We start from the raw sequence: 27,518 nt of genomic DNA on the forward strand, positions 1-27,518 counted from the left end.
CCCGTTTATTTTATATACCAGCATTCCAGACTGATTTATTTTCTCGAGCGAAGCTTTTTGTTGCGTTATTGGTCCGATCAATGAAAGTGGCAATGAGCTTTGTATTTGGGCGTTTCCTCACGAAAAACCTGGTGCTATAAATACGTGTCATACGAGGCCCAGTAGTTTATGACAATGAAGTGGTTCCAGTTTTGATTTGGACTTATATCCCCAAGGAGAAGGAATAGACGAGATATGGTTCTCTGGCCGGCTTCCTGAAAAAATATATTCGGTCCGATTTTTGAGCGTTTCTTTCTTCTTTCCTCATTAAGTTCGTTGGTTTTTTGTTACTTCGTTTTGGTCCATTGCAATCTCCAAAATCTGCATAGGAGAATATATTTTTGGTTGATAGCCGAACAAGGTCATTTTTACTATACAAAAATCAAAATCTTTGCCTGAAAACAAAGTTTAAACGTTTTGCGCAAATTTTTGGAAATTTTACTTCCTAAAATTTAGGCGGGCATTCTAAGAGGCTTCTTTTGATATAATTTTCTCATCAACTAACTTAGTAATTTCAGCGTGACTCTTGATTAACTAAATAAAGCCGAAAGGACCAGCTGTGGGGAAAAATGTTCACTGCGAATTTCGAAAATAAATTGCACCATATTAATTCCGGTGAAATTTTAAGCCATTTTTTGTTTTGTTCACTTTTAGTCTAATCTGGACCCACTTTGAGAAAAAAGCCTTTAGAATTTCAAATATTGTTTGTTTGTCCGAATAATTTAAATCAGCACTATATCATCACTCACAAAAGAACCAACACTATGAAGCGGAACTCCCTGCCATTCCCCCCCCCCCCCCCCCCACTCATCATCGAGATAAATAAGCTGGTCCGATATTTTAAAAAACTATTTTTGCTAGCTGATGATTAGACCGCTGGAAGGGATTGAAGGTCTGATTTTGTTTTCTTTAAGCTCAAGAAAAACTCCAGTATGGATAATGCGAATGAATAATGCTCAAAATTTAAGGCGAGAGATGCTTTTTTTCAGGTGGCGCTTGCGGTTTTTTCAATTGTTTTTACTGGGCAATTATTAACAGGAAAATCCGAGAACTGGTCAGCACTATCCTCGAGTTCAACTTCGACGACGTCTTCGCCCACCTCACAGGTATCCCAGTGCCCGACTGGTGTGTGAGTCCGATGCCCAACTACTTCCCCGGCAGTGGGGGCCAGATTAGTAACAAGGGCAGGGAGTCCTCTAACTCGAACCACAAGCAGAAGAACAACATAGGAGGACTGGGCAGAGATGCTTCTGGCTCTAATCTGAAAGTGCCCAACACGGCAGGTATTAGTTTTCAATTTCTTTTTTTCTCTGTTAAATTCAACTGCTAGTGTTATTTACATTCACACAATGATTAATCTAATCTCAATTCCAATATTTAAAATTAGAGAAATTTTGATTGTTCGATTATAAAAAACTTTGAACTAATCGAAAAATTTGAGGCAAATAAGGTTTTTAGAATCTTTTTCTCAAAAGATATCGTATGAAGAAAAAGAATTTGGAAAACAAAATTGAACGCGGCCCACGAAATTTATTAGTTTTTAATTGAATTATAAGCTCATCAATGAATTATGATTTATGTGACGTTAGTCTACACTAAAAAAACAAATGTAATTTAAATGAAGGCTGCTTTTGTGTTGAAAATCATAATCAATAAATGTTGCAGTTTCTCAAGACGAGGACGACTCCTCGGCCGATTCGACACTCAAGTACAACTTCCCTGAAGTGACCGAAGACCATATGGAATCCCTGATGTTCGGAGACTACCTCTACATGGATGCTGACTTCGCAATCATGCCTTATGATGAGATCACCTCGTTTGACCCCTACAAGGCAGCTATTCAACAACAGTTGGTAGAGTATAATCAGCTGATGAATGCCAAGATGGATATTGTCATATTCAGGTCAGTCTTCTTCGAGAGAATTAAAGATAAGATAAGGTCGCTAGGGAAGGGGGAGGGTGTGTAGGGAATTCGACACGCTCACCACTAAAAAACGCGGCCTCTTTAGTAACTTTTTACATCTATGCTCAGCCAACTAACCCTTACGTTTTGCCAAAGGCGGCTTTGACACCAAAATATAATTATTTTGAGGAAAGGGGGGCGAAAAAAGATGTTCGACTAACTTTGTTATTTCAAAAAAAACATCAGACTGATTTAAAAAGGTAATATTTTTTTTTTCGCGTAATAAATTGGACATCAAAACATACATTACTCATTTGCGAATCAAAAAGAAATGATTATTGTTTCCGTTTATTATTTGACCGAATCCTCCACTTTCCAACTATCTGTTCAGCTTATCATATTCCACTCCTGTAGGTACTTTGTGCAGCACGTGTGTCGTCTGTCTCGTATCCTCCGACAGCCTATGGGTCATGGTCTGTTAGTGGGAGTGAGCGGGAGTGGGAGACACTCCAGTGCACAGCTGAGTGCATTCATGCTGCAAGTGAAGACATTCAAGCCACAGATCACCAAGAAGTACAATCTAGACAACTGGAGGGACGACATCAAGGTGAAATAAGATGTCAAAGGTCACACTTCAATTTCACAAACAAACAAAACAACTCTTAGAGTTAACTTAGAGTTAAGCAGACCGATAATTTTTGCTTATTCATAGCTCCTTAGCTCTCCTGTAAAAATGATTATTTAAGAACGTTTAGAAAATTTCGATCTACTCAACAAACCCCCCATTCAAGAAGGGCGTGGTTGGGTAATTAGATTAATCGAATTTTCAACAAATCAGAATGTAGCAAAACTAGAATCTCAACAAAATGTCTAGTGGTGAATACAGTTTTTTTAGAGTTGTGGAGGTTCTTTAGTAGATACCATAGTGGAAGGGGGTGGGGGTTGTAAAAAAGATCCGAACACATTTATGATTGGCCAGTAAGAAATGGCTGTTATGCCAAAGGTGGAGGACCCTTTGAAAAAACTGGCTACTGCTCTTGATCAAAATTTCTATTACCCGTTCTATGTATACACGTTCAAGTGGAAACTTAATTTGCAAAATGTCGGATTTTAATTATAATTTTTTTGTGTCCTAGTTGGCCATGAGAACAGCAGGTGCACTAGAGGAGCCCTCGATGTTCCTCATCTCAGACACGCAGATAGTGAATGAGTCATTCCTGGAGGACATAGAGTCCCTTCTCAACACGGGCGAGATCCCCAACCTGTTCCCGCCAGACGAGAAACACGAAATAGTCGAACTAGGTAAAGTACCTGAATCATTCATCGACTCATTAATCGAACAACACTAATCGAGTCTGGCGAAAGTAACAAAATGTTTCGGGTGATGAGTGGTGAAGCGGTGTCGTCTCCTCTTATCAGTCGAAAGGTAGGATGTTTGAGACCCACCATGATCACTGCTCGTTGCTGGGGTTGAGGCAACATTAAGCACCTCAGAAAAGTGAATGAGTCATTCCAAAAAATTGCATGTAGATCTAATACTGGGGCACAATAGTGGTTCTCCGCCAAGGGCTCAACATGTTGGTCCTTTCCCTCGTGGAGAAATTTTCATAACTATTTTAAGGATTTTTTGAATATATCGGCGTTCGAAAAAAAGTTACAAACGAATATTTTTCTTACAGATGTGAAAAATATTTTCTGTTGAGAAAGTATGGTTTCAGTTCGTGACAGAGCGCAGCAAGGCAATAAGCAAGCTGACTTCACGACCAATGAGCTGTTCACCTTTTTCGTGTCACGTGTGAAGGCACTGCTGCATATTGTTGTCGCATTCAGCCCAATCGGTGATGCGTTCCGAAACCGCCTGAGGAAATTTCCATCGTTGATATCTTGCTGTACCATTAATTGGTTCAAGGTCAGTTGTTAATGCAGCAATATATCAGAAAATTTGGTCGGTAGTTGAGCTAATGTTGCTTGCTTCTTATCTCAGTTATATTATTTCACTATTGTTTGTAGCCTTATTTTCAATTTTTATCTGATTTTATTTCAATGATTGCGTGTTTAACAATTTTTTGCAACTGCATTTTTTGTAAGCCACGAAAAATTTTGTTGAGCCACGAAATCAGCACTCGAATTTGAGTCACTGGAAAATCCAAAACACTTTCAGAAACAAATACAAATTGATTTCGGAAAGTTAAAAAAACAACGCAGGTGTTTCTGTAACATAAATCAAGGAGCGTTATATTTGGTCATGAGGCTTTTAGCTGCCGTTGTCTTATTTCAGGAGTGGCCCCAAGAGGCGCTGGAGAAAGTGTCCCACTCCTTGCTGAGTGATGCCAAGTTGGAGGAGGCTTACAAGACCAACATCACCCCCCTCTGTCTCAGCTTCCACCTCTCCGCATCACAACTGTCCAACAGGTGCGGATATTGCCCTGATACAGATTTCATCATTCAAAGTAATTAAACACTGGCTTAAAAACTAGAATCAGTTCGATAGTTGGATATTCTCAATATTTCCTAGTTTTTCTTTGACAAACCTAATTCTAAAGAATCTTGGCTTTCAAAATCATCCTTACTGTTATTTTAGAAGTTAAAAAGTTTGGAGCCCGTAGTATTTTAAACCAGAGCTCGCAAATCAAAAACGCTTGCCATCTGATTGGTTCTGTTTTAGGCTGTACGCTGAGTTCAATCGTCGCAACTACGTCACTCCAAGCTCTTTTCTTCAGTTTGTACTCTCCTTCAAAGAACTCCTCGCCAAGAAACGAGAAGAGGTTTCGAAGGCCAAAAGACGCTACGAAGTTGGACTTGAGAAACTTGCATTTGCGTCGTCTCAGGTAAAAACAAAAACGATTTTTGCAAGACTGATTGTTTACCTTGGGAGTTATTTTGACAGTCAAACTCAAAAAAAAATCCAAGAGTTTCCTAACAAAAAAAGGCACAAATGATAATAGAGCAAAATATATATATATATATATATATATATATATATATATATATATATATATATATATATATCAGGACATCTGAATATGTAGAAAAAAACTTATTTAGGTAGCCGAAATGGAAAAGAATCTCAAGGATCTCCAACCGAAACTCCTCGAAACCACCAAAGAAGCCACAAAAATGGCTGAAACAACAATGAAGGAGAGTAAAAGAGTGCAAAACAAGCGAGAAATGGTCACTAGAGAAGAAGCTATTGCGAACGAATACGCAGAAGCAGCACAGGATCTGAAAACTGAATGTGAAGCCGATCTAGCCGAGGCGATTCCCATACTTGAAGAAGCCACTAGATGCCTGGACATCTTAAAACCCTCGGATATTACCATTCTAAAGAGCATGAAGAGTCCACCTCTTGGGGTTAAGTTAGTCTTGGAGGCAATTTGTGTTTTGAAAGATATCCCGCCTGAAAAGATCAATGACCCCGACGGAGGAACTGCAAAGATCAACAGTTACTGGGGTCCCTCTAAGAAACTGCTGGGAGACCTGAACTTCTTGACGACTCTGAAGTCGTTTGATAAGGATAATGTGAATGCGGCTGCTATGGACAAGATAAGAAAGGAGTACATGACTAATCCTGATTTTGCACCTGAAGTTGTGGCGAAGTCTTCCTCGGCCGCTCAGGGTCTCTGCAGATGGGTAAGAAAAATCTGAACAACTGCATACTGTTTTTGTTCAAAACGCTTACTTTTTAATGGCTGACTTATTTAAATAGAACATACACACTGTGCATTTGGTGAAACTATTCGAAGCAGTTCTTATTGATAATAAGATTCAGGGGATAATATGATTCTTATTGATAATATGATTCGACCAAGTTGAGTTCCTAGCGCTCCCAGAACACAATAGAAATCGTATTTTGAACAAAAACTAAGCGCCGCATGCAAATTTTTAAAAAATCGGGTCAAAAACGCCGTCTTGGACACTTTTTGTAAAATTTTGACCAGAAAAGTGTGTTTTTTTTGGCGCGCGCTCCCCTTTAAAATTAAGTGTATATTGGCGCCAAAAGATCCTCTTGAAAAATTTTAGGGTTGGTCCACCTAAAAGGAATGTCAAAAATAATAGCAAAGGGGGAACCCTTTGGTTGGCGAGGAGGTCGAATCCCTTATGCATTTCACTGTATAATTTTTTTTATATTAAACGTCAATAAGTGACATTCAACTTAAAGCTAATTAATGAAATGAGGTCTCGTAATGACTTTAAATGCTGCTTCCCTCCAACAGGTAATGGCGATTGAGATGTACGAGCGCATTTCCAAACTAGTCGCCCCAAAGAAGATGAAGTTAGCCCAATCAGAAGGAGACCTCGCGGCCTGTATGTCCTCTCTGAACGCCAAGAGGAACGAGCTGAAACTGGTACAGGATAAACTGACTGCTCTTCAAGATCAACTGAAGATGACAGAGGAGAGGAAGATATCACTGGAGAAGGAGGTGGATCTGTGTGCCAAGAAACTAAGCAGGGCTGATAAGCTGATTTCTGGATTAGGCGGCGAAAAGGACAGGTACGGAGGGAGTATCCACTGGATCCACCATTGAATTTTTTATTGGTGCAAAAGTTACAGGTTTTTCTGAAGATCGTTCAGCTGTGACCAATGAAAGCTATTTCGATTCCAGTGTGCTCAGCAACGTGATGTAAGTAGGATGAGGATGGGGAGGGTTGAGGGGAGGGGGAGGGGGAGGGGCATGGGGAGGGGAGAGGGGAGAGGGGAGAGGGGAGAGGGGAGGAAGGGGGAGAGACCAGCTCGTATCACGTATCCAATAAAAACAGTTTCGTTCCTGATGATTTGCTTTTAAAAACAAAAGATTGCGCGTTTTCGTGAACCCAGGATGATTTACGGAGAAAAATAGTGTGAATTGATGTTTTAGATGGACCAAAGCAGCCAAGGGATACCACGGCACTTTCGTCAACCTCCCCGGCGACGTCCTGTTGTCAGCCGGAATCATCAACTACCTGGGTCCCTTCCCAGCCGCCCTCAGACAGGAAAGCGTGGACAACTGGCAGCTGGAGTGCAGGGGATACGGCATCCCGTGCTCCACTAATTTTGAGTTGAAGAGTGCTCTCGGGAATCCAATCACAATCAGATCGTGGAACATTCATGGATTGCCGAGCGATAATTTCTCCGTGCAGAATGGAGTTATTGTAACTAACAGTCGACGATGGTACTTCATTTCAAAATTTTGAAAATCAAATTTATTGTCTGACAACTTCCTCCGGAGTGTTAACGAAAAGCATTTTGCGAATTGAGGTATCACTAAAAAATTTTGCTTTGGGTGAAGTGATGTAGTATTTCAAGCGTCATACAAGTTGCATAAAAACTTTGGGAAAGATTTCCCGGAGTGTGAAGTGATGAAATTTTTTTTATATTTTGTTTATTCCTGTAGTGTAGATTGGCGATGTGCGATTGACTATTCGGAGATGAAAGAAAAATGTTCTTTAAGTAAAACCAGAGCCAATGCTCAAGTGATATTAGGTTATAATTTATTGAGGCTTTAGATAAACATTTCATAAAGCTGAAAGTTTTTGGTCTGATTTTAAAAGCTAAAATTGGTAAAAGACACCACAACAAAAAGTTTTTAAAAAAGATTTTCGACCACTGCATAATATCAGTATCGGCTTGTCTTTCTTTCTAAATACTCACTCTCTTTTTCATCTTGTACTCCCCCTCGTTTTTACAGGCCCCTGATGATAGACCCCCAGTCACAGGCGAACACGTGGATCCGCAGTTTGGAGGAAGAGAACAAACTGGTGGTGCTGAAGCTGAACGACAGTGACTTCGTGCTCCAACTGGAGACAGCTGTGAGGAATGGAGTGCCAGTGTTGCTGGAGAACATAGAGGAGACACTGGACGCCTCCTTTGATTTCCTACTCGGAAAGATCACATTCAAACACAGTACGCTCAGTATTACGATGAGCTAAACTAAATTTTTATTCAACCTTTTTGATCGCAGTTTTTCATTTCCCGTCTGTTGCTTAAAAACATTTTGCTAAACTAAATGAGATTTTATACGAAATAGTCTTTTGAAAAAAATTCCGCCGAATTTGGTGAGATGCAAATTGGATAAAATACAATAAAACTTTCTGAGTTTATGGAAAAATCATTAGTTTCAAGTTCTCGTCATTCAAGATTCTTTTACCATTAGTGGTTTTGTTTTCTGGAGATATACCGACCGTGTTCCTCTTCAGGTGGCATAGAGTGCACTAAGTTGGGAGACAGTATCATCGAGTACAACAGTGACTTCCGCTTCTACATCACCACTAAGCTGAGGAACCCCCACTACCTGCCCCAGATATCCACCAAAGTCTGCCTCATCAACTTCATGATCACACCCAGCGGACTACAGGTCAATACAGCATACATGCACCACAGAATTCCACGTATTTTAGCGTACCTCTTTTGATCTCAGTACCTTTTACCCTGATTTTTGATGCCCCATTACTTCGTTCTTATTTTCCTTTGCTGAGAGGGGTTATAATTAATCTGGTATTTCCGAGCTATTTTTCGGCCGGAAAAATTAATTTAGAACTCTTATTTGAATATATAAGCTAGTTCTCTCGCAGGAACAATTCAGAGAAACTTATCTCGCTCGATTTCTTTATTTTAAGTTATCTCGCGTTTGCTTTTCTAAATAATCACTGGGTTGTTACAATGTTCGCGTATCCATTGCGATGAAAAAATCAGCATCTGCCTTAAAATATAACCTCATGTTCTAGGATCAACTCCTGGGAATCACAGTTGCCAAAGAACGTCCAGACCTGGAGGACGCCAGACAGTCGCTGCTAATCCAGAGTGCAGACAACAAGAAACAGCTGAAGGAGATAGAGGACAAGATACTGGAGACACTCTCCTCCTCCAAAGGGAATATTCTAGAAGATGAGAGTGCAGTGCAGATACTTGATAGTTCGAAGGTCCTCGCTAATGATATCCAGAAGAAACAGCTGGTGAGTTAAAGAGTTTTTATTAATACTTCATGGAAAGACCAGGGTTTATAATTCTTTGCCAGCAATAAAAACTGGATATTTATACAATGTTCAGCTTTATTTCGAAAAACTCATAAAAGTTAATTAATGCATTGGTGTAAGAATTCGGGCGTTTCACAACGGTTGGTGTAAGAACGTCATAAATGCAATAAAAATGTTCAATTTCACTTTTAAACCCTTGTTTGTAGCTAAATCATCAATGATCTCCAAAACTTTTCCGATCAAATTCATGAACGAAATAAAATAAAAGTATTATTTTCTTAGCTTTTTCCCCAAACAAAATGATTCAAGACAGCAGAATCTGCAGGAGATTGAATAAGTTTTCGAAGTGTGAACTTATCCTTTTAGACAGCAGAAGAGACGCAGGAGAAGATAGAAGAGGCAAGACAGGGCTACCACAGCATATCTCTACACGCCTCTATCCTCTACTTCGCCATAGAGGACCTGCCCAACATCAACCCCATGTACCAGTTCAGCCTCGCATGGTTCATACATCTCTTCATTCAGGTAAGTAATCTATTTTATAGACTTCTCTGTTTATTTATGGAAAAGTTGATTTAATAAGATGATGAATACGATGTTTTAACAACATTTTTTTTTGATCCTGTAAAAATCCTCTAACAGAGAATTTGTTAATCGAAAGTTTTCAAAAGAAAGATTGTTTCTAAAACTTACTGACTAACTTTGGCGGCAAGTCAATCGTTTGATTTGTTTTGACCGTGGACTCCAGAGACATTGTCCATGGATTTAGCTTAATTTGTATTGGAATTCGCGGAATTTCAAAAAATTGCCGTTATTTGTTGTTGCAGTGCATAGGAGAGAGCAACAAGAGCAAGATACTGGAGAAGAGGCTGAGGTACCTGTCGGACCACTTCACTTACACTCTGTATCTGAGTGTATCCAGGTCTCTCTTCGATAGACATCGACTCATTTTCTCATTCTGTCTCTGCTCCAATGTACTTCTGTGAGTTAACTAAATCGAACTGTTTTGCTAATTATTTGGAAATCTTTGCTTTTTAGCATTAATTTAATGCAGAAACATTATAAAATATTATTCTAATTATAGATAAAACCAGTAAAAATTTAGCCTCGTGAGTTTTGAAGTTTTAATCAAAATTCTAACATCAAATCGAATTCTGCGACAGATTTAAATTAAACTTCGGTGATTGTTCAGGTCACGTGAGGAAGTGGACAGGAGTGAGTTTGGCTTCTTCATAAACACAGACGGACACCAGTCGGCGGCCGCAGTGGGGGAGAATGGTCTGGGAAAGAAGAGTAAAGAGGAGGACAACAACCCGGCAGAGGAGTGGCTGCCGAAACAGTCTTGGGAACAGATTGTACTCATGGCAGACACACTTGAGAAGTTCAAAGATATCAAGTATGAATGACTAGCACCGCTTTTCTTATTAAAAAATGCGGTTCCAGAAATGTATTTATTATAACTCCTCTTTCTCGATGCACTTTTTTTTTCAATCCGAATGAAATAGTTTAAAAAATATCAAAAACTTAATTCGTTTTCAAAGTTTAATTGAAGTTTTTTTCGACTATTGTCAATTAAAAATAAATTAAGTAGGGGTATGGCAAAATAACAAAATTAATACAATTAAAACTTTCTTGAATAGCGAGCATTCTTCTACTTTTTTTTTGATTCTCGAGAATACCCAAATGATAGATGAAAAACACTTAAACTTAAATTTTATTTTTGAAAATCCAAAACTTGTCAATTGCCATTGATAAAGATAGTTTAAAACATTTATTACAAGGATGCATACATGCATCTACATGTACCAAAAAATGCGATCATTAAAAAACAGACGATGATGGAACAATATGAAAGATATCTTTGGGTAATGCATTTTTGTTCAGGTTAATTCCATCTCCGATAATTGCAAAGGTGTTGATATCTTTAGGTCAAGCTTTAGGGATTCACTTGAAGCGTGGCGTGTGTTCTTCCACAAGACAGAGCTGGATAGTGGCGATATCCCCTCTCCCTGGATCCAGACCCTGGACCAGTTCCAACAGCTACTTCTGTTCAGAGTAGTCAGACCAGACCAGGTAAGATGATAACACCTACACCTACACCTAAAGCTGGAGATGTCAGCATCTCACGCAGAACTCAAAAGTCTCTAGCCGAAAACAATTGATGTTGCGTCACAAGATATAAACATATTATATCTTTGCTCTCTAACATCATTGGATTTAAATGATATCAAGCAATGATTCATAAACATGGAACTTCAAAAAACTTCAAGATAACACCTCAAGATTTTTGTATTGGCAATTAGAAATTTACAGAATCGTATAAAAAATACTGCTTGCACCAGCTACCGACCCTATTAACTTTTAAACTGCTATCCGCTCTTGCAAATTTTCACCCAAATGTCATCGTTTCAGCTGGTGAATCAAGTGCGTAAGTTCATCTCTGAGAAGTTGGGCAGGAACTTCGTGAGCAGTCCCCCTCTGGACATCAAGAAGTGCTACCAGGAGTCGAGCAACACCAAGCCACTCGTGTTCATACTGTCCCCGGGATCAGACCCCATGTCCGGTAAGATATCAATCAGCTAGGGATATATTTATGCTTGTGGGATATATTTATGCCCAACAAAAAATAAGATATCAGATTCAGAGTAAAAAAAAACCAGTAATTTTTAAGTAACGTTTAGTAGATATCTAATAAAGAAACTGGACAATTACTTGTCATCAAACTTTTTTTACCAATAAATTTTCAATCCATATTTTTTTGTTCATCTGATAGAACTAACATGAGGCGAACGTAATATGACTTAATCAAAATAATGATTTTGTAGATTAGCTTGTAGTTTCAAATTTATCATTGAACTGAAAACTTTGCCTTACACGTTGCGGTGGGCTCAATGCTTAGCCTCGAGTAGCAAATCTGTGAACTTTTGTCACATGTCTAGCTTACACTCCTGTAGAGCTAAAATCAACAGAGATTTTTCTGCGCTTTGTAAGTAATGAAGTACTTCCTAATGACTTGACCATGCCCTAACATGCAGCCCTGAGTAAGTTCGCGGAAGACATGGGATTCTTCGGCAGCATGTTTAACTCTATCTCCCTCGGCCAGGGCCAGGGAGTGCACGCAGAGAGTCTGATCTACAGGGGAAGGGATAGAGGGATGTGGGTGGTGCTCCAGAACTGCCACTTGGCTCTCTCTTGGATGCCCACTTTGGAGAAACTGGTAGACAGTTTGTCTGCCACACCCACACATGCTGATTTCAGGTGGAAAAAGGGGGGGGGGGGCTGAGCTGGGTTCGATGGTCATTGTAGAGGTCATAATCTAGCTTTTGATCAAAGAACGAATATAAGGAGTCATGCTTAGGTCTAATTTTGAATATAGTTTTAGGAGTCATCATTGTTGCACCCCATTTTGAGTGAAGTAGTTTTGATCGATATTATGAGGAGAAACCTGCATGCCCCTCGCCTTACTGCAACGTTCCGCCTTCATACATTGTTTTGATATCTGACATGAAGGGTAACTATTTAGTTTTAAACACTGTTTGTCCTCGTACCCTAACCTTGTGCATAACCTTGTAAACTTACTCATAAAACGTATAACTCATATGTTTTTTTTTGAGGCAAGGAAGGGACAGGGTAAGACCCGTGGGAGGAAGTTAAGTCGGATCACTCATCAAGTTTTGCAGATCAATCATGATTTTAATGATTATGACCCTTAATGTTGTACGAACCATAAAAATAGCATTTTACGGGCCATTATAATTTGTGTTTAGGTACGGAAAAAACATCATAAATTTTGTGGAAGAGCTCGTAACGTGTAATATTGATCGTACTTTGGAGGATTCCTGTCAATCAAAAGTATTTTCAATTAATTATGAATCGCACAAAAATTATTTAAATCTTTTCTGATTCATATTTTCAAACTTCATTCAAGTGAGTTTTATCAAAGTTGTTTTTGCTGAGACTCACATGTTCGAGAACCAGATATTCTTCGGAATCTTTGAGAGTCGAAAATGTTGAATTTCTTTCAGACTGTGGCTGACGAGTTATCCCTCTGGTCGCTTCCCAGTGACAGTACTCCAAGACAGTGTGAAGATGACGAGTGAGTTGGCAGCCGGACTGAAGAGTGGCATCCTCCAGGCCTATCTGGATGACCCCGTCTGTGACCCCACATTCTTCGACATCAGCCACGAGTTAGGCGAAGGAACCAGCAACGAACAAATGCAGATGGTAACTATTTGGCTCAACAAATTATAAATGTCCTCCATAAAAAATACCTGACAAAATTCCTTACAATGCCATAGTGTGTCCTTTCTAATTTTTTTTGCAAATTTCGTGAAAATGCTGGAAAAAGTTGTCGCGGAATCCACAACCACGCTTTTTAGCGCTTTAATGAACTTTCCCTGCATTTTGTGCTGAAGAAGATACTACAGTGCCGAAATAAAACAACCGGATAAAATGAACTAAAACTGAATTTTCCAACTGTTTTTTTTTTAATATCAGTAGCAGGGGCGGATCTAGGATTTTCTCGAGGGGGGGGGGGGGGCGAATTTTAAAAAAATTTCCGAAAATTTTGACGACTTTTTTTTAGGTCGAGCAAATTGAAATTCCGAGCTCTCCTAAAGCAGTAAAAAGACCCTGTTGTGGCCAAGTTTTCTGCGCCGCAGGCAAATTTTTGCAAAAAACAGGTCAACAAAGCCGTTTTTGGGCACTTTTTGGAAAATGTTGACAAAAAATCGCGTTTTTTTTGCGCGCGCTCCCCCTGAAAGTAGTATATATTGGCGCCTAAGGCGCCTTAGAAAAACTTTAGGGTCGGTCGGCCAAAAATGGATTTCTTAAAAAGTATCAAAGGGGGGACGCTTTGGGTTGGCAGGGGGTCAAATCCCTGAGGAAGGCCGTCCGCACCCCCCCCCCCCCCGCCTCCTCCTAAATCCGCCCCTGATCAGTAGTATTTAACAAAAAAATGATTTTTTACCAACTTTTTTTATGGTGCATTTTTTTGCAAGTTTTTGAACCAAAATTACATCCTTAAAACGGGTCAAATCATTTTGATCAAATGTGAGGAGTTCAAAATGTCAATTGATATTAGAATAACTACAATTTAGACTGCGTACCTCCTCAGTTTTGAAAAATTTGAATTGACCGTTTTAAGGGTGTTTTTTTTTGTTCAAAAACTTGCAAAAAATTTGCATCATAAAAACGCTGGTAAAAATCCAAGCATATTTTGTCCTTGTCTTTTTTTGGCCAAATACTACTGATATTGAGAAAAAACCAGTTTGAAAATTCAGTTTTAGTTCATTTCATCCGTATATTTCAATTCGGCACTAAAGTATTTTGTTCAGCACAAAATGCAGGGAAAATTTATTAAACCGCAACAAAAAGCGTGTGCACAAGTTGTTGAATAAAATCCTTGACTCATTGGCACAAACTGGCTATATCTTGGGCAGGTTTTCCCGAACAGTTTTTTCGTAGGGTGATTCATTGCAAAACGGAATGGTGTAATACTTATTACAGCTACCTGAAACACCCTGTAGATAATCATTATTCACAAATTTATGAAAAACCTGTAACTTAAATGCAAAATTTGTCCAGAGATAAAAACAAGACTGCTTGTATTAGAACATATCTTTGAAAATTCAAATGGCCATCGTTAGAGTATTTTAGGTAGCTTTAGGTGGATAAGTTTCAGTAAAACCTACACTTATAAAGTTTTCATTCAAAAAATTCATGAAAAAGATTTGTATTTTTTTGGATAATTATCCTCATACCTTTAGTTGTAAAACCAAAGTGACTCATAATTTCTAGTACGTGTTGTTTGGACTATAGTTTGACTCAATTCAGTTTAGTCTGTTTCCTGAGCAGGTTTAAGTTGCCGCCTATGCCAGGCGTCAAAAAGAAACTGGTGATGAGCACTCAGTGATTATCTCAAACATGGCAATTGGCAGCTTGAGCTATACGCCCCCACCCCCCACTCTCCCCCCACCCACCAATTTTTCCAAATCTGATCGCAGGTGAAATATCTTTTTGATTTTGAACACAGAAAACAAATAAGTTTTTTCCGATGTTAGAAAAAAGTAAAAAGTCATAAAAGTAAAAACCAGCTGAGGGCAAATATTTATCGCTTTCGTGTGATGTTGCAACAAAAACCATCCGATCACAAATGTGTTGTCGCTTTCTTCGAAATCCTTGATTTGTATTCTATGAAAATTTTCGCATGTTTTCCTTTTACTTGGATAATTTTTGTTCCTTTCAGGCCTGGGAACGACTTCTGTTGAGTCTCTGCTTCTTCCACGCGGTTGTGTCCGAGAGGAAGAGCTACGGCCCCATTGGCTGGAACATTCCTTACAGCTTCAACCAATCAGACCTCAAGATTTCAATCCACCAGTTGCGAGTCAGTTCCATTTTTCCACTTTCTTCGCTAACAGTTTCGCATGCGTTGATAAAAATCATGTCCATTTATATCTTTGTGAAGTTTCAAGACTCTTTGAGAGTTTTTTTTGCATCGCATCTGACAAAAAACCGATCTTGTGATTAATTTTTGATACCTCATTCTGCATTTGTTTCAGGAGTTCATAATTGAGTACAAAACTGTGCCCTATGAAGCCCTGACGTACCTGGTGGGGGAGAGTAACTACGGTGGGAAAGTGACAGATCAGCGAGACCGACGATGTCTGTTGTCTATTCTGGATTCATACCTCAGTCCGTCTGTGTTGGATTCGAATTACAAATTCGGAAATGTGGCTACTTTTGGGACCAAGTTGTCCTATAACGAGTATCTCACTGCTATTAAGGTCAGCTTTCAGTGTTTCGAAGCAAGTGAAATCTAATCAGACAAATTAATATTTTGAACACCGCGGTTTTGAATTCCGGCGCTGCCAAAGTTTTCCACCTGGAAATGAAAATTGCGAAATTTCATTAATTCTTATTTGATTTTGCTGAAACACTCTTACGCCCTGCAATGGGTCTGAAACGAGGTTTAGAAATTTAACAAAAAATGTTGTGCGATTGTTATAATCAAGGAAAAATATTTTTTTCCAGGCCCTTCCCGACTCCCAGTCGGCCTCCATGTTCGAACTGCACGAGAACGCGGACATATCCAGGGACCTGAAGGAGACCAAATCTCTAGTTGAGAACATCAAACTGGTGTATGGCAACCAGATGAAGAATGTAGACAGCAGCAGCAGCAGCAGCAGCAGCAGCAGTAGTAGTAAAAAGAGCAGTGACAGTGCGAACAAGTCGGAGGAGAGGTCCAGTGGGGGTCAGAGGGAGGATCCAAGTGTCACCATGTGCAACAATGTACTTGAAAAGGTGAAGTGTTTTCATTAATAATTGCAATAACTGTCTGATTTGAGAGACGACAAGTTTGAACTGAACCCTCGAATCATTGGGGCAATTTTTCCTTGAAATAAAAATTGTATATTTGCCAGGTCACCGTTTTAAGCGTTTTTTGAATGGAAAAATTGTTCAATTAAAATCTGAGATTATTATGATTATGAGTTGCTACATAGGGTTAAGGGCGGGCCTCGAACGACTCATCAAATTTCTGATAATGAGGCAGTTCATAAAATGCTTCGGACCTGCTCGCCAAGCGATATGTTAAGTGCAATTTCGTAATTAAAATTTAGAGTAATCAAGGATAGCGATTGCTGTCTAAGTAGCACAAACTGTCCTAAATACAACGATTTAAGAAAACAAATTCAAAAATAAAGAAAAGTATTTCAGAAAGGGTGAAAAAGTTATGCGAGACAGTGGTAGCTAAAATAACGTTAAAAGTTTAGTAGAATATAATCTGAAGGTCAGTCCCTGATCCAAATGTCTAATTTGGTCTGAAAACGCGAAAACGCCCAGCTCAGTTTTTCTCGACAACTTTTTTGAAGTTTTTAAGGAGTCCGAGTCACGACTGGAAGGGCTTTAATATGATATCACACTGAATCCCCTGGAAGCTATCTTTGAGATAATTAAAAATGCGTCGTAATAAACACGACCTATATGCCATAGTTTTTTCGTGAAGTGGTCGGAACAATTAGAAAATATGAATTGGCTGCTCACTTCTTGATAATTTTTGAGGTCAAATATGTATGAAGTTGACAATGAAGTGTTTTATTTTTGCGTTGCTGCTTTTGAGGCTCGCTCAGAATTGTTACTTGTAATTTCAGCTGCTGCCGCTGTTCGACATGAAGGTGGCCAAGGATAAGTACCCTGTAAAGTACAGTGACAGCATGAACACAGTCCTGGTGCAGGAGCTGCAGAGATACAACAAGTAGGAATTCATGCTAGAGGAACTACTTCATTAACCACATCTCTTAAACTCAATGCACTCCCATGCTCGAAATGAAAAGCATGTCAAGAAATTTGACAAAAATAAATAAAACGATTGAAAGGCCTCTTAGTATATGCTTTTGCTAAATGATTTTAACATTTTTTGAATATGCTTAATGATTTTAGCACTTTTTGATCTGCTAAGTGAGGAAGATTTAAAATCGGAATTTACAATTAGTCGATGGTATTAAAAGATTTGATTGAAGTTAGTGTAAATTGATTTAGCCTCAAAAGTCAGATCCGGTCCAGTCTTGACAGTCTTATGCGGGCCTCCAAGGGTCTAATCATCCTCTCCCCAGACCTGGAAGATCTCTCGAAGTCAGTGAAGGCCAACAGGATCCCGCAAATGTGGATGGTCAAGTCCTATCCCTCCCTTAAGTCGCTGTCCAATTACATTGTGGACTTGAGAGAAAGGCTGTTGTTTTTTCAAGTGAGTTTCCAAACAATCATGTGTATTGAAATTCATTTGTTCAGTTATAATTGAAGCACTAAATAGTTAGGTTTTTTTGAGACGAAGCTTCATTTGGATAAGAATTAGAACAGTAAGATTCCTGAACCATTTTCATGTTTTCATTTCTCAATTACACTACTCAATTACACTTTCTCAATTACACATTTTTTAAATTAAACATTGTTTGGGATTTTAATTGACTTATTGGAAACAATTTCTCAAAAATTGCGGCAAAATAGCAAGAAAATTGCTTCAAAAACCCGATCTTTTCTCTCAAATGGTGGAATACATTGCTTCATTGTAATTGCTGAGTTATTTTATCTATGAAATTGTACAAATCTTACTTCAAGCTTAGAGCCAATCGAGTCATATATTAATTACAATCAAGAAAGGATCTGGGACCAAAAAAAAAAACACTATGAAGACCCTATTTTGACCTATTTTTCTGCGCGCAGGCGAACTTCAAAAAATTGGCCGAAAAAGGCGTTTTTCAGCTATTTTTGAAAATTTTTACTAAAAAACAGCGTTTTTCCGGCGCGTGCTCCTTCCTCAAAATTAGTACAAAATGGCACCGATGGCGTCTTTACAAAAATTTTAGGGTCAGTCAGTAATGAATGTCTTAAAATAGAATCAAAGGGCGGGGGGCTTTGGGTAGGCAGAGGGTCGAATTCTCGAGAAGATGGTAGGGGAGGGGGGAGGTATAGAATTGTATTAAAATTGTTATGTCTTCAGAAGTGGCTCGACTGCGGTGCTCCTGCGACGTTCTGGATGCCGGGGTTCTTCTTCACGCAGGCATTTCTGACAGCCTGTATGCAGAACTACGCCAGACAGAACACATGTCCAATCGACAACCTCACTTTCCACTTCGAAGTGACAGAGAGAGACAGTTTCGAGGAGTGTGCTTCAGGTGGCAGTGTGTACGTGAATGGACTGTTTCTAAATGGATGTCAGTGGGACAGAGAAAGGTGATACTGCTAATCAATTTATTGACCAATGAAACAATTGGTTAATTAATTGATAAATGAAATAATTTAATTGATTTTTATTCACGAACGACAGGGTTTTCATACGAACTGAACTGTTCAGACCTTTATGTATAACCGCTGCTGCTTCCTTTGCACTTTTCGGTTTTATTTTTCCCGCTGGTGAAATCTAACACAGATATGAATTATCGAATATTATTTACAAAAGGATGGGTGAGGTTTTGTGTGTTCCATATTTAACTTGATCGAAAAACGCTTGCTTAAAATATGGACACTTCCGTTTTACCACAATCATTTGTCCTTTCGGTTTTCTTTTGAATCCTGATTTGAATATCAAAGTTAGAAGTCTGTGGTTGTCCCGGGAACGTTTTTTTTGCGACAAAAGATCAACTACAAAATAAATTGTGAATAGCTCATCAACCTACCTTCCTTGGCCATAAATGCCATTTTTACTTCAGAAAAACGCTGAAAGACTCCGACCCTCGAGTTTTATTCCAAAAGATGCCAGCCATCATTCTTAAACCCAGCAGCAAAATAGTCGGTGAGCGCAGTGACCTCAACACCTCAAGCAGCGGTCGCCACAACTCATACCAATGTCCTCTGTATCGCACCTCAGAACGAAGAGGCGTATTGTCAACCACAGGCCACTCGACCAACTTCCTGTTGATGGTTGACTTACCATCTGAAAGACAACCACACGTCTGGACCAACAGAGGAGTGGCGCTTTTATGCCAGCTGGATGATTAATGTAGATATATTGATATAATATACTTGTATTTTCATCACGAAAATTTTAAAAAATGTTAAATTTGTTTCGCTAAACAATAATTTCAAGAACAAGGTTTTGATTTCAGTGAATAATGAGTTCAGTTTAGTTTTACTTATCTCTGTACTAACACGCATTTGGAATCCCGATTACCATTATTTTTTTGCCGAAGATGGCGTAATCCTAGATTTAATGCATTTTCAAGATTTCAACAGAAAAATATTCACTACCCTTTCATCGGTACAGGAGTAGATTCCTTCTGAACATTTTTCATTGAAAACGGAAAGAAAACAGAGAAACACTACGCTATCATCTTCAACTGCCTGACAACTAGAGCAGTTCATTTAGAGTCTTGCCCAGATTTGAGACACCTTTCTTAATGCACTTGCCCGCTTAACAGGAAGAAGAGGTAACCCTAAAACAAGGTAAAGTGACAATGGGAAGACTTTTTTAGGAGCTAGTATTGAGCTCAAAAAATGCCTCAACGAACTAGATAAGAACAAAATTCAAAGTAAATTGCAGTCATGGAAATTGAAAGGAAATTTGCACCCCATTTTATGGACCTGGAAGCGATTAATCCAGACAGCCAAACGCACAATCTTAATAATTCTTGGCTCTAAAAAACTTATGCTGGACTTTTTCAATACCATTCTCAAAAAGAAACAATGTTAAACTCAAAAACTCAATACCTCTGAAAAACAGTGCCGATATCACAGACCATGAAGAAGCACTCACCCCGAATCATTTTTCAATTCAATGTCTTTTCAGCAACCTACCACCCGGAACTTTTAACGATCAACTAACACTCCATTTTGAAAATTGGTCTCAACAACAATAATAATAACCACATCTGGCGATGACTACAAAATGACAATTTAACGACCCTGTTGAAGTGAACAAAATGGAGCTTCGCAAAACAAAAGCTAAAAAAAGGGGGATTTAGTCTGAATCTTGGAAGATCTGACGCCGCGAGGAATTTGGCATTTGGGACGTGTCACAGCAGCCCATCCTGGAAGAGAATCGTGATCCTAAGGACGGCGTGCGGAACCTCTGACCGCACGGCTAGTGCACTCACACGCGTTTTTTTTGTTCGGTTCGAAGAATACCTCGACTTGAGCCCAACCTGGGCCCAGTTGCATGCTGCTGAAGCAACTTTCCCGCTTTTTGATATATGAATTAAGTCAAAATTGATTCTGAAAGTCGTTATAATTTGTAACATACCAATGTGAAGTCTGAATTGAACACTCGGTAAATTCGTTTATAAGAAAGATTATCATTGTACTACGTTAAAAACCGATGACGGTTTAACCAGGTAACGGTAAAACCCGGTGACGGAAAAACTCGATGACGTTAAAACCCAAAAATTATTCCCTACAATTATTTTAACGTTGTTTTCGCCACCGTGAAAATTTATTAATTTTAAGGGGGTCGGCCGTTAAGGGGTTTTCGCCAAAAAAAAGTTTTTGTTCAAATTTTACAAAAAACCGCAATTTGGTTCAATAATGTAAAATTTTGGGATCTACGTTACAATCTCTCCTCCTTTCAAAAATGAGAGGGAGTTTGGTAAGTATATTAATTCAGCGAGCTTTTCTTTATAGGGGCGGAAATTTTCAGTTGATATCAAAGGGGGAGATTGTTGAGCAGATCCAAAATTTGCTTGCGTTTTACAAAATTTGACCTTAATTTGGCTTTTTTGAGGTGTCAGGAAGAAGTCGTCAAATAAAAATTGTACATGAATTGTTTGAATTGTTATGGCTATAAATTTTTTGGCCCAACATATTTAACATAATTCTTAAAAAAGTGTTACAGCATGTTAAAAGTCGTTTAATTGGCGAACACTCAAACAGTATTTAATGGAGGAGTACTTTCTCGAACTAACTCTGTTGTAGGAGTGATCTGCTCAGTACTACTCGCCATCAAATGTGACAAATTGTACAGATATTAAGTATTTGATTTTAATATCAGAGATTTTTCAACAAAAATGAACTAAATGAAAATTTTACCAAAAATAGCCGGTTGTTGTGCAACGCGCTCCAACCATTTAAAAATAAACTACAAAAAAAAATTAAAAATAAAAACTATTTCCTTTTTTGTGCGTGGTGAATGTTCCGACCATTCAGAATGTTCCGACCATTCAGAATGTTCCGACCATTTTCTTGAAAAACTTCAAAAAAATGGAATAAAAAATTATTCCATTTTTTGTGCGTGGTGTGATGAAAAGATCTGAACGATAGTCTATTTTTCCGATGTTCAAGGTAAAATAATAGCTTAGTGGAAAACATTTTTTTTTGAAAAATCACTAATAAAAAAACAAAAAAATCAGAAAAATTAAATTTTTCTTGCAGATTATTTTTTGAATTTTTCAAAGTCTTTTATTCCCAAGATTGCGTTGAAAAATTTTTAAAAACCATTTTACTAGATTTTTCATAGCTTGAAGAAACAATTTTTGGCTTTTTTATTACTAATCTGCGTCTGCGACAACCCTTCTGTAATATGCCTGCTCGCTCATTTTACTCCCTCGCAGTTAGCTAAAAAGCTAAAACCTCAAACCGGCTTTTCTTGACAATCCCGTGAGCAAATATAGGACTTCAATATATTACATCACTCAACCAAGTCCGATGATTATCTGTGCTACCTAGTTTTGCTTGGAAAAAAAGCTAAATTACACCCGAATACAAAATTCCTCCATATTTTCAATGGTCGGAATAATAAAACGGGCTATAAAATTGGTTAAACTTTTTGACATGAATATCGGCCTGTAAGTCAACTATTGGTGGTTGCAGCTATGCTCTCATTGCGTTTTGTCAAAATGTGATTATTCTTTTTGGTTCCGGTGTTGAAAGAGGCTACGGATTTTTCTCTCAACCATACTTAATTAGAGAGCGCGTAATCATAGCTTAAACATTCAAAATCGACTTTATTTTAACAAGAGTGATGACTAACTTTTCCAAGTTGTTTTCGCAGACTACCCTCTGACAATGTTTTACATCGGACCTAACAGAGTCCCGTGAGCAAATATAGGACTTCAATGGGGCTCATGCCCCATTGAAGTCCTTTTTTCAACACCTCCACCACGCTTGTTTATTCGATTTTTGATAATTATTCTGTCAAATCCCTGATTGTTGTAAATGTCTAATGAGTCCTTTTCTCCTAGTCAAGTTTCACAAATGAAAAACTACTATCCGCAGATCTTTAAAATTGTCGACAGAAAATTTAAAATGGTCTTGATGGCTTCTTATTGCTTGCACGTTCAAAAACAGGATCAGCTCAATGTTTAAAGGTTTAGAGCAGTCTTCCTCTACTTTGTTGTCCGTAAATAACAAAGAAAAAATAATGAAAATTAGTATATGTGGAAATAGTATGTAGTGTGGTGATGACTTTGCTGTTATGAACCTCCCTATAAGCTCAGAAAGTTTATTCAATTTTTCAATGTTTTCATTCTTTCCGTAATTTGATTCACCTAGGGTTCTTCTCGAGTACGTTTTGCATTTGGTCGATTTGAATAGTTCGAACTGATACTTCGATTGGGAAAAATAGTGGCACAATCAGCTGGCAAGGTACTGTTTTTTTTTCGTATAAGCCAACGCCTTGACGAGAACAAACTGGCGTCAATTTTTTGTAATTTTTTACAATGTTTTGAATCTTTTTGATGGTAGATAATAATTTCTATTCTTTTTTACAGTAAATGAAAATGTCACGATCGTGTTCAGAAAGCCGCTCATTAACAAAAAATGGAGGGTCAAAAGCATTGTTTGCAAATAATCTCCTATTTTCCCAAACAACTTCCCTCTGATGATTACACAATATTTTCGCTATTATGGGCCTAGGTTTATATGTTTTTTTTCTGGTAAGTAGCGGCATGCAGCGAAATCGCATGATATCGGTAAAATAATAACATCTCTTACCAGTCCGACAGTTTTATGAACTGCAACCCGAGAAATGTCAATGAACATAAATGATGGGTAGCGCTCGAGAAAGGAAATCCTCTTCTTGGAATTGCCGTTATCTTCCAGCAAACGATCTTCTCCCTGCTTTTTCGTCTTGCTGCTGCATCCACTTCACTATGCTCGTCAAAAAGTTACTGCTAATGCTTTGATGAAGTCCTATTTTAAGTCCCAATATTATGATTCGGTTAACTCGGGCACAGCGACTTCTCTAATTGTTTATTAGACCTGAAGCTTTATAATATTTATATCACAACAATTAGACTGAGGTCAATTCAAGTGCTTGGAGAAACGCAAAGGCAAATTAACTTGGACTACAAACACGCTGTGAAGTTGAGGAATTTATATAACGAAATTCTAATTCAATTAACCCAGCCCCAATTGCCACGTGTTTCTTGCGCTTCAATGTCAAGAAAATAATAAACCTGAGGTTAAAAAGAGTTGAGTTGCACGTGTGGTTTCCTTTGAAAAGAAAATTAGATCTGAAAATACTTTTGTTTTTCTTTCGAGTAAAACTGCTTCATTTTTTTGCCCCAATACTATATCAAATCAAATCAAGCTGACCAGTGAAACTCTGCGCGTGGGAGGCTTCGAAAGTATTTTACCCAGTAGTGGATTTGTGGACTGGTTTGGTGGTAACATTTTGAGAGAACACTCCGACAGATCCCTGTCGGTGGTCGTTTGGGCTCGATTGAAGCCAGATTCAACTGAGCCTTAGAGCGGATTGTTGAGCTTGGTGAGATCAATCCAAATGTTCCCCCAATTTTTTTCTGAGAGAATGCCAAAATTGAAACGGAAAACGTCTAATAAACAGAATGTTATAATTTATTAACTGAAGATCCCGAAAATTTTGCATGTAAACTTAGTGGAAATGAACGCGAGTTTAATTGTCATTCGTGTGACGTTTGCGAAACCTGGTTGCCCGATGAATGTAGCAAATTGCCCAAAGAAGTTCTCCAAAGCTTAGGCAAAGTAAAACATTTTTCCTGGAAATGCGATGAGTGTTTTAGACTATAAAAAATGATAAATTGTAACAATCTTTCGAGAAGATCACAAACGAAAACCAAAACGCCAATTTAGCGATCTAATTTGATTTAACCGATGTAAAACTTTCAATAAAAAAGAATAACGACCAAATATTGACAATTCAGAAAGAAATTTCAGAAATTAAAAATCTTGCTTATTTGAAGCAGTCCATTGGACCAAGTAACGATTTTTTTGTCAAATGAGAGAGATATTACCGTTTTGCCGAAAAAAACAGAGCAATTTATCTACAACAATTAAAAAGGCTTCCACTCCAAACTAAGAAGAAACAGACTCTTGTCTTATTGGAATGAAAGTTGTGATAAATGGATTAGCAAAAAAAATACACGACGTTAAAGTTGTACAAATTGAAAGGGACAGAAATAGTTTGCTGCAAAAATTCAGACACAGGATGAAATTTGAAGAAAAAACTCTGAGCGACAATTTTAGACTTGGTAAAGAACATTCATACAAAGCAAGAATTCTTGACTTTTACATTCCATCTCCTTGGTATCGTAAACTTATTTTTCGGTCGATAAAAAAACCAAAGAATTCGAATCAGTATATCAAGCAGTTTACGAAATATGCGGACTATCAGAACGAAAAGATATTTCTGAAATAAAGAAACAATATGAGTTCTTTGATGCAAAAAGAAAAATCAGACTTTAAAATCAAGGCTGGAAGCCATGTTTTTGGCATTTACACAATTGACTTTAACAAAAAGGTTCAATCTGAGCATAATATAAATGCTGCAAGAGTATGAGTTAAATCTGAGTATGAGTTAAATGCTGCAAGCAAGAAATGAATGAATTTAGAACTAGTCTAAGCCGTTTACTTTGAGTCAATGAAAGACTTTGATCTAAAAATGACTTAAAAATTTATCAGATCGATAAATAAAAAAGCAAAAAAACCCAAAAAAATGTCATACAAAATACCAGTTTATGCTCTGATTTTGCAATGTGTGATTTTGCATCTCTGTACAAAACAGACAACGAACCATTGAATAATCCGAGCCAAAGTAGTTTTTCAGGAATATACTTATCACATACGGTATGCCAGAAAGTTTTGACAACTTTTCCTCTTTATATGCTGACAATTCAAAAACTATTGGATATAGACTTTACCTTTCTCCGACTCAAACAAATTTAAACAATGTGAGAACCTGGGCAGCAGAAAACAGAATTGACATCAGTTATGGCAAATTTGAGCAAAATAGATTTAAAAAGTCAAACAAGCGATACTGTTTGAGCGATTTTTTATCTATTGATGGAGAATAAACAGTTTTAAAAGACACGGCGAAAGACCTTGGTTTTTAGTACAATTTCAAAAGGTCATCAACATACCACATCACCGAAAGGCTTGAAAAAGCAAACATGTAATTTATTTTATCAGAAGATCTTCGCCAAACTCACTGAGTAGCTCTGCTCGGGTTTCGCTTTTAAGTTGCATAATGTCAAATTTTTTTTATCCATCTCCATCTTTGTTTGCGACTAAAAACCAATGTAAGAGAATAGAAAAATGTCAACGACGATGCATAAAATGGTTTTACAAAAACATGAATTGAATTATGAGGATTAGATCTTTTTATTTGAACAAAAGCAAACTTTTTCATACACTCGTAACTTAGCCTCTGGCGTGACAAATAATACAAAATGAATTTTGATAGTCAACTCAGAAACGTTTTGGTTACGACCTAAGTGAGCCCTAAAACCCTTTTCTGATCTCCTTAACTTTTCGTATGTTTCATTCTCTCGTTTTCTTTTTGAAACTTTGAACCATCTTGTAGTTATGACAGTCCTCTACAGATAGTATCAGTCGAGGAAAAGAAAAATTCTAAACAATATCTAACAAAATTAAACACGCGAACTGATTGCAGTCCTTCATCAACACAAAGAGAGGAGAGCTTCTCCAAAGTTGGTTCGGATATGATTCCAATTTTTTTTCGTTTTGAAGTTTTACCATCACTCACAAGTATTCAATTTTAGATCCTTTTTAGCGAATTTTTTTTTCCGTCTCAAGACATCCATCTCTTCTTTTTTCCATTTTAGATGTCGTCATGACTCATGGATGGTTGAGTTTCCTGACAGCAATAGAACACGCAAGATCCTCCCATAGCTTCAAACAAACACTGTTTTGCAGTGATCGCAATTTTCATCTACTCTGAAAAAGTCTATTTTTTTTTGATTTGTAGATGTTTGAAAAGTCTCAATTGTTCGTTCTTGTCTTTTTTCTTGGCGAAAACTCGAAAGCATATTCTCAAAATTGCGAAGTCGGTTATGCCTGTTTTTCAATTTTTGTTTAACGGAATCAAATTTTCATCTCGTAAAAAACATTGTTGGCGAAATTTGGAACATTGAATAGGGGTGATGCTGGCTGGCATTAGTTTCGACAATTGAATTGCATATATTTGATAAAACCCCGATTAAGGTTTCGTCCATTACAGTTTTTCGTGTGATTACAATTGATTCCCATCCGTCATGCTTCTCTAAGCTTCTCGCTAAAGTATATACTACTATCGCAGTATGGGTACAATTTTTCAAGGATTGATTCGTAAGGAAAAAATTTGCTTGTTTTGACAGAGAACATCCATTTTTAGCATATCAATTTATTTTTGATGATAAAAGTTAACCCTTTTTTTCCATTGCTTTAAGTGTTGTAACAACATCTTCGGTGCTGTATCAACGCTAAAAAATTTCAAATCCAGTCTATTCACGTTTCAAAAAAAAAAACGTTTTTTCTTAAGGCGGAACGTTGGAGAATAACTGATCGCAGAATAGGAGAGTTGGATAGTGCGTTAAAAATACAAAAAATTTTGTGACAATTTTGCTAGCGACTTGAGTCATACTGATAAAACTTAACGACCAAGTATGTAAAAATTTTGACCAAAAACCACGTATTATACAGGAGTTTAATTGATTTTGCCCGGGTTTGTTTTAAAACATCTTTAAACATCCGGTACTTGTTTAGAAGATAACGATTAAATTAAGGAAACTTGGTAACGATTCCTTAACTGCCTGACAACTAAATATTGACATAGTCAACATAAGACTTGAACTTGAGTGCTTTTGGCCCCGTGTCTCTACAATTAATCTAAAATGTCAAAATTTCAAAGGCATTCGTAACATGGCTTCTGGCGTGACAAATA

At 37.8% G+C, this 27,518-nt stretch overlaps 1 protein-coding gene across 2 annotated transcripts in view; it reads left to right on the forward strand.

The window, feature by feature from the left end:
- LOC134851118 (dynein axonemal heavy chain 7-like) overlaps positions 1-19,408 on the forward strand; it is a 46,465-nt gene extending 27,057 nt beyond the window's left edge. Inside the window, exons 29-55 of one of the 2 annotated variants that reach the window (XM_063867055.1) lie at positions 1,078-1,322; positions 1,705-1,942; positions 2,357-2,549; positions 3,079-3,244; positions 3,661-3,851; positions 4,221-4,354; positions 4,608-4,770; positions 4,988-5,572; positions 6,157-6,434; positions 6,799-7,092; positions 7,609-7,823; positions 8,117-8,274; positions 8,645-8,872; positions 9,260-9,418; positions 9,721-9,875; positions 10,086-10,289; positions 10,822-10,966; positions 11,306-11,456; positions 11,929-12,151; positions 12,919-13,117; positions 15,141-15,278; positions 15,454-15,678; positions 15,926-16,195; positions 17,044-17,147; positions 17,432-17,636; positions 18,390-18,622; positions 19,099-19,408. In XM_063867055.1, the coding sequence (XP_063723125.1) occupies positions 1,078-1,322; positions 1,705-1,942; positions 2,357-2,549; positions 3,079-3,244; positions 3,661-3,851; positions 4,221-4,354; positions 4,608-4,770; positions 4,988-5,572; positions 6,157-6,434; positions 6,799-7,092; positions 7,609-7,823; positions 8,117-8,274; positions 8,645-8,872; positions 9,260-9,418; positions 9,721-9,875; positions 10,086-10,289; positions 10,822-10,966; positions 11,306-11,456; positions 11,929-12,151; positions 12,919-13,117; positions 15,141-15,278; positions 15,454-15,678; positions 15,926-16,195; positions 17,044-17,147; positions 17,432-17,636; positions 18,390-18,622; positions 19,099-19,387 (5,788 nt within the window). In that variant the 3' untranslated portion in view covers positions 19,388-19,408. Of the gene's footprint in view, positions 1-1,077; positions 1,323-1,704; positions 1,943-2,356; positions 2,550-3,078; positions 3,245-3,660; positions 3,852-4,220; positions 4,355-4,607; positions 4,771-4,987; positions 5,573-6,156; positions 6,435-6,798; positions 7,093-7,608; positions 7,824-8,116; positions 8,275-8,644; positions 8,873-9,259; positions 9,419-9,720; positions 9,876-10,085; positions 10,290-10,821; positions 10,967-11,305; positions 11,457-11,928; positions 12,152-12,918; positions 13,118-15,140; positions 15,279-15,453; positions 15,679-15,925; positions 16,196-17,043; positions 17,148-17,431; positions 17,637-18,389; positions 18,623-19,098 lie in introns of those variants that run through there. The other variant, XM_063867056.1, reaches the window with a different exon arrangement.
- The last annotated feature ends 8,110 nt before the right edge of the window (positions 19,409-27,518 follow it).

Source organism: Symsagittifera roscoffensis, chromosome 7 (genome assembly GCF_963678635.1).
Source record: "Symsagittifera roscoffensis chromosome 7, txSymRosc1.1, whole genome shotgun sequence".
NCBI lineage: Eukaryota > Metazoa > Xenacoelomorpha > Acoela > Convolutidae > Symsagittifera > Symsagittifera roscoffensis.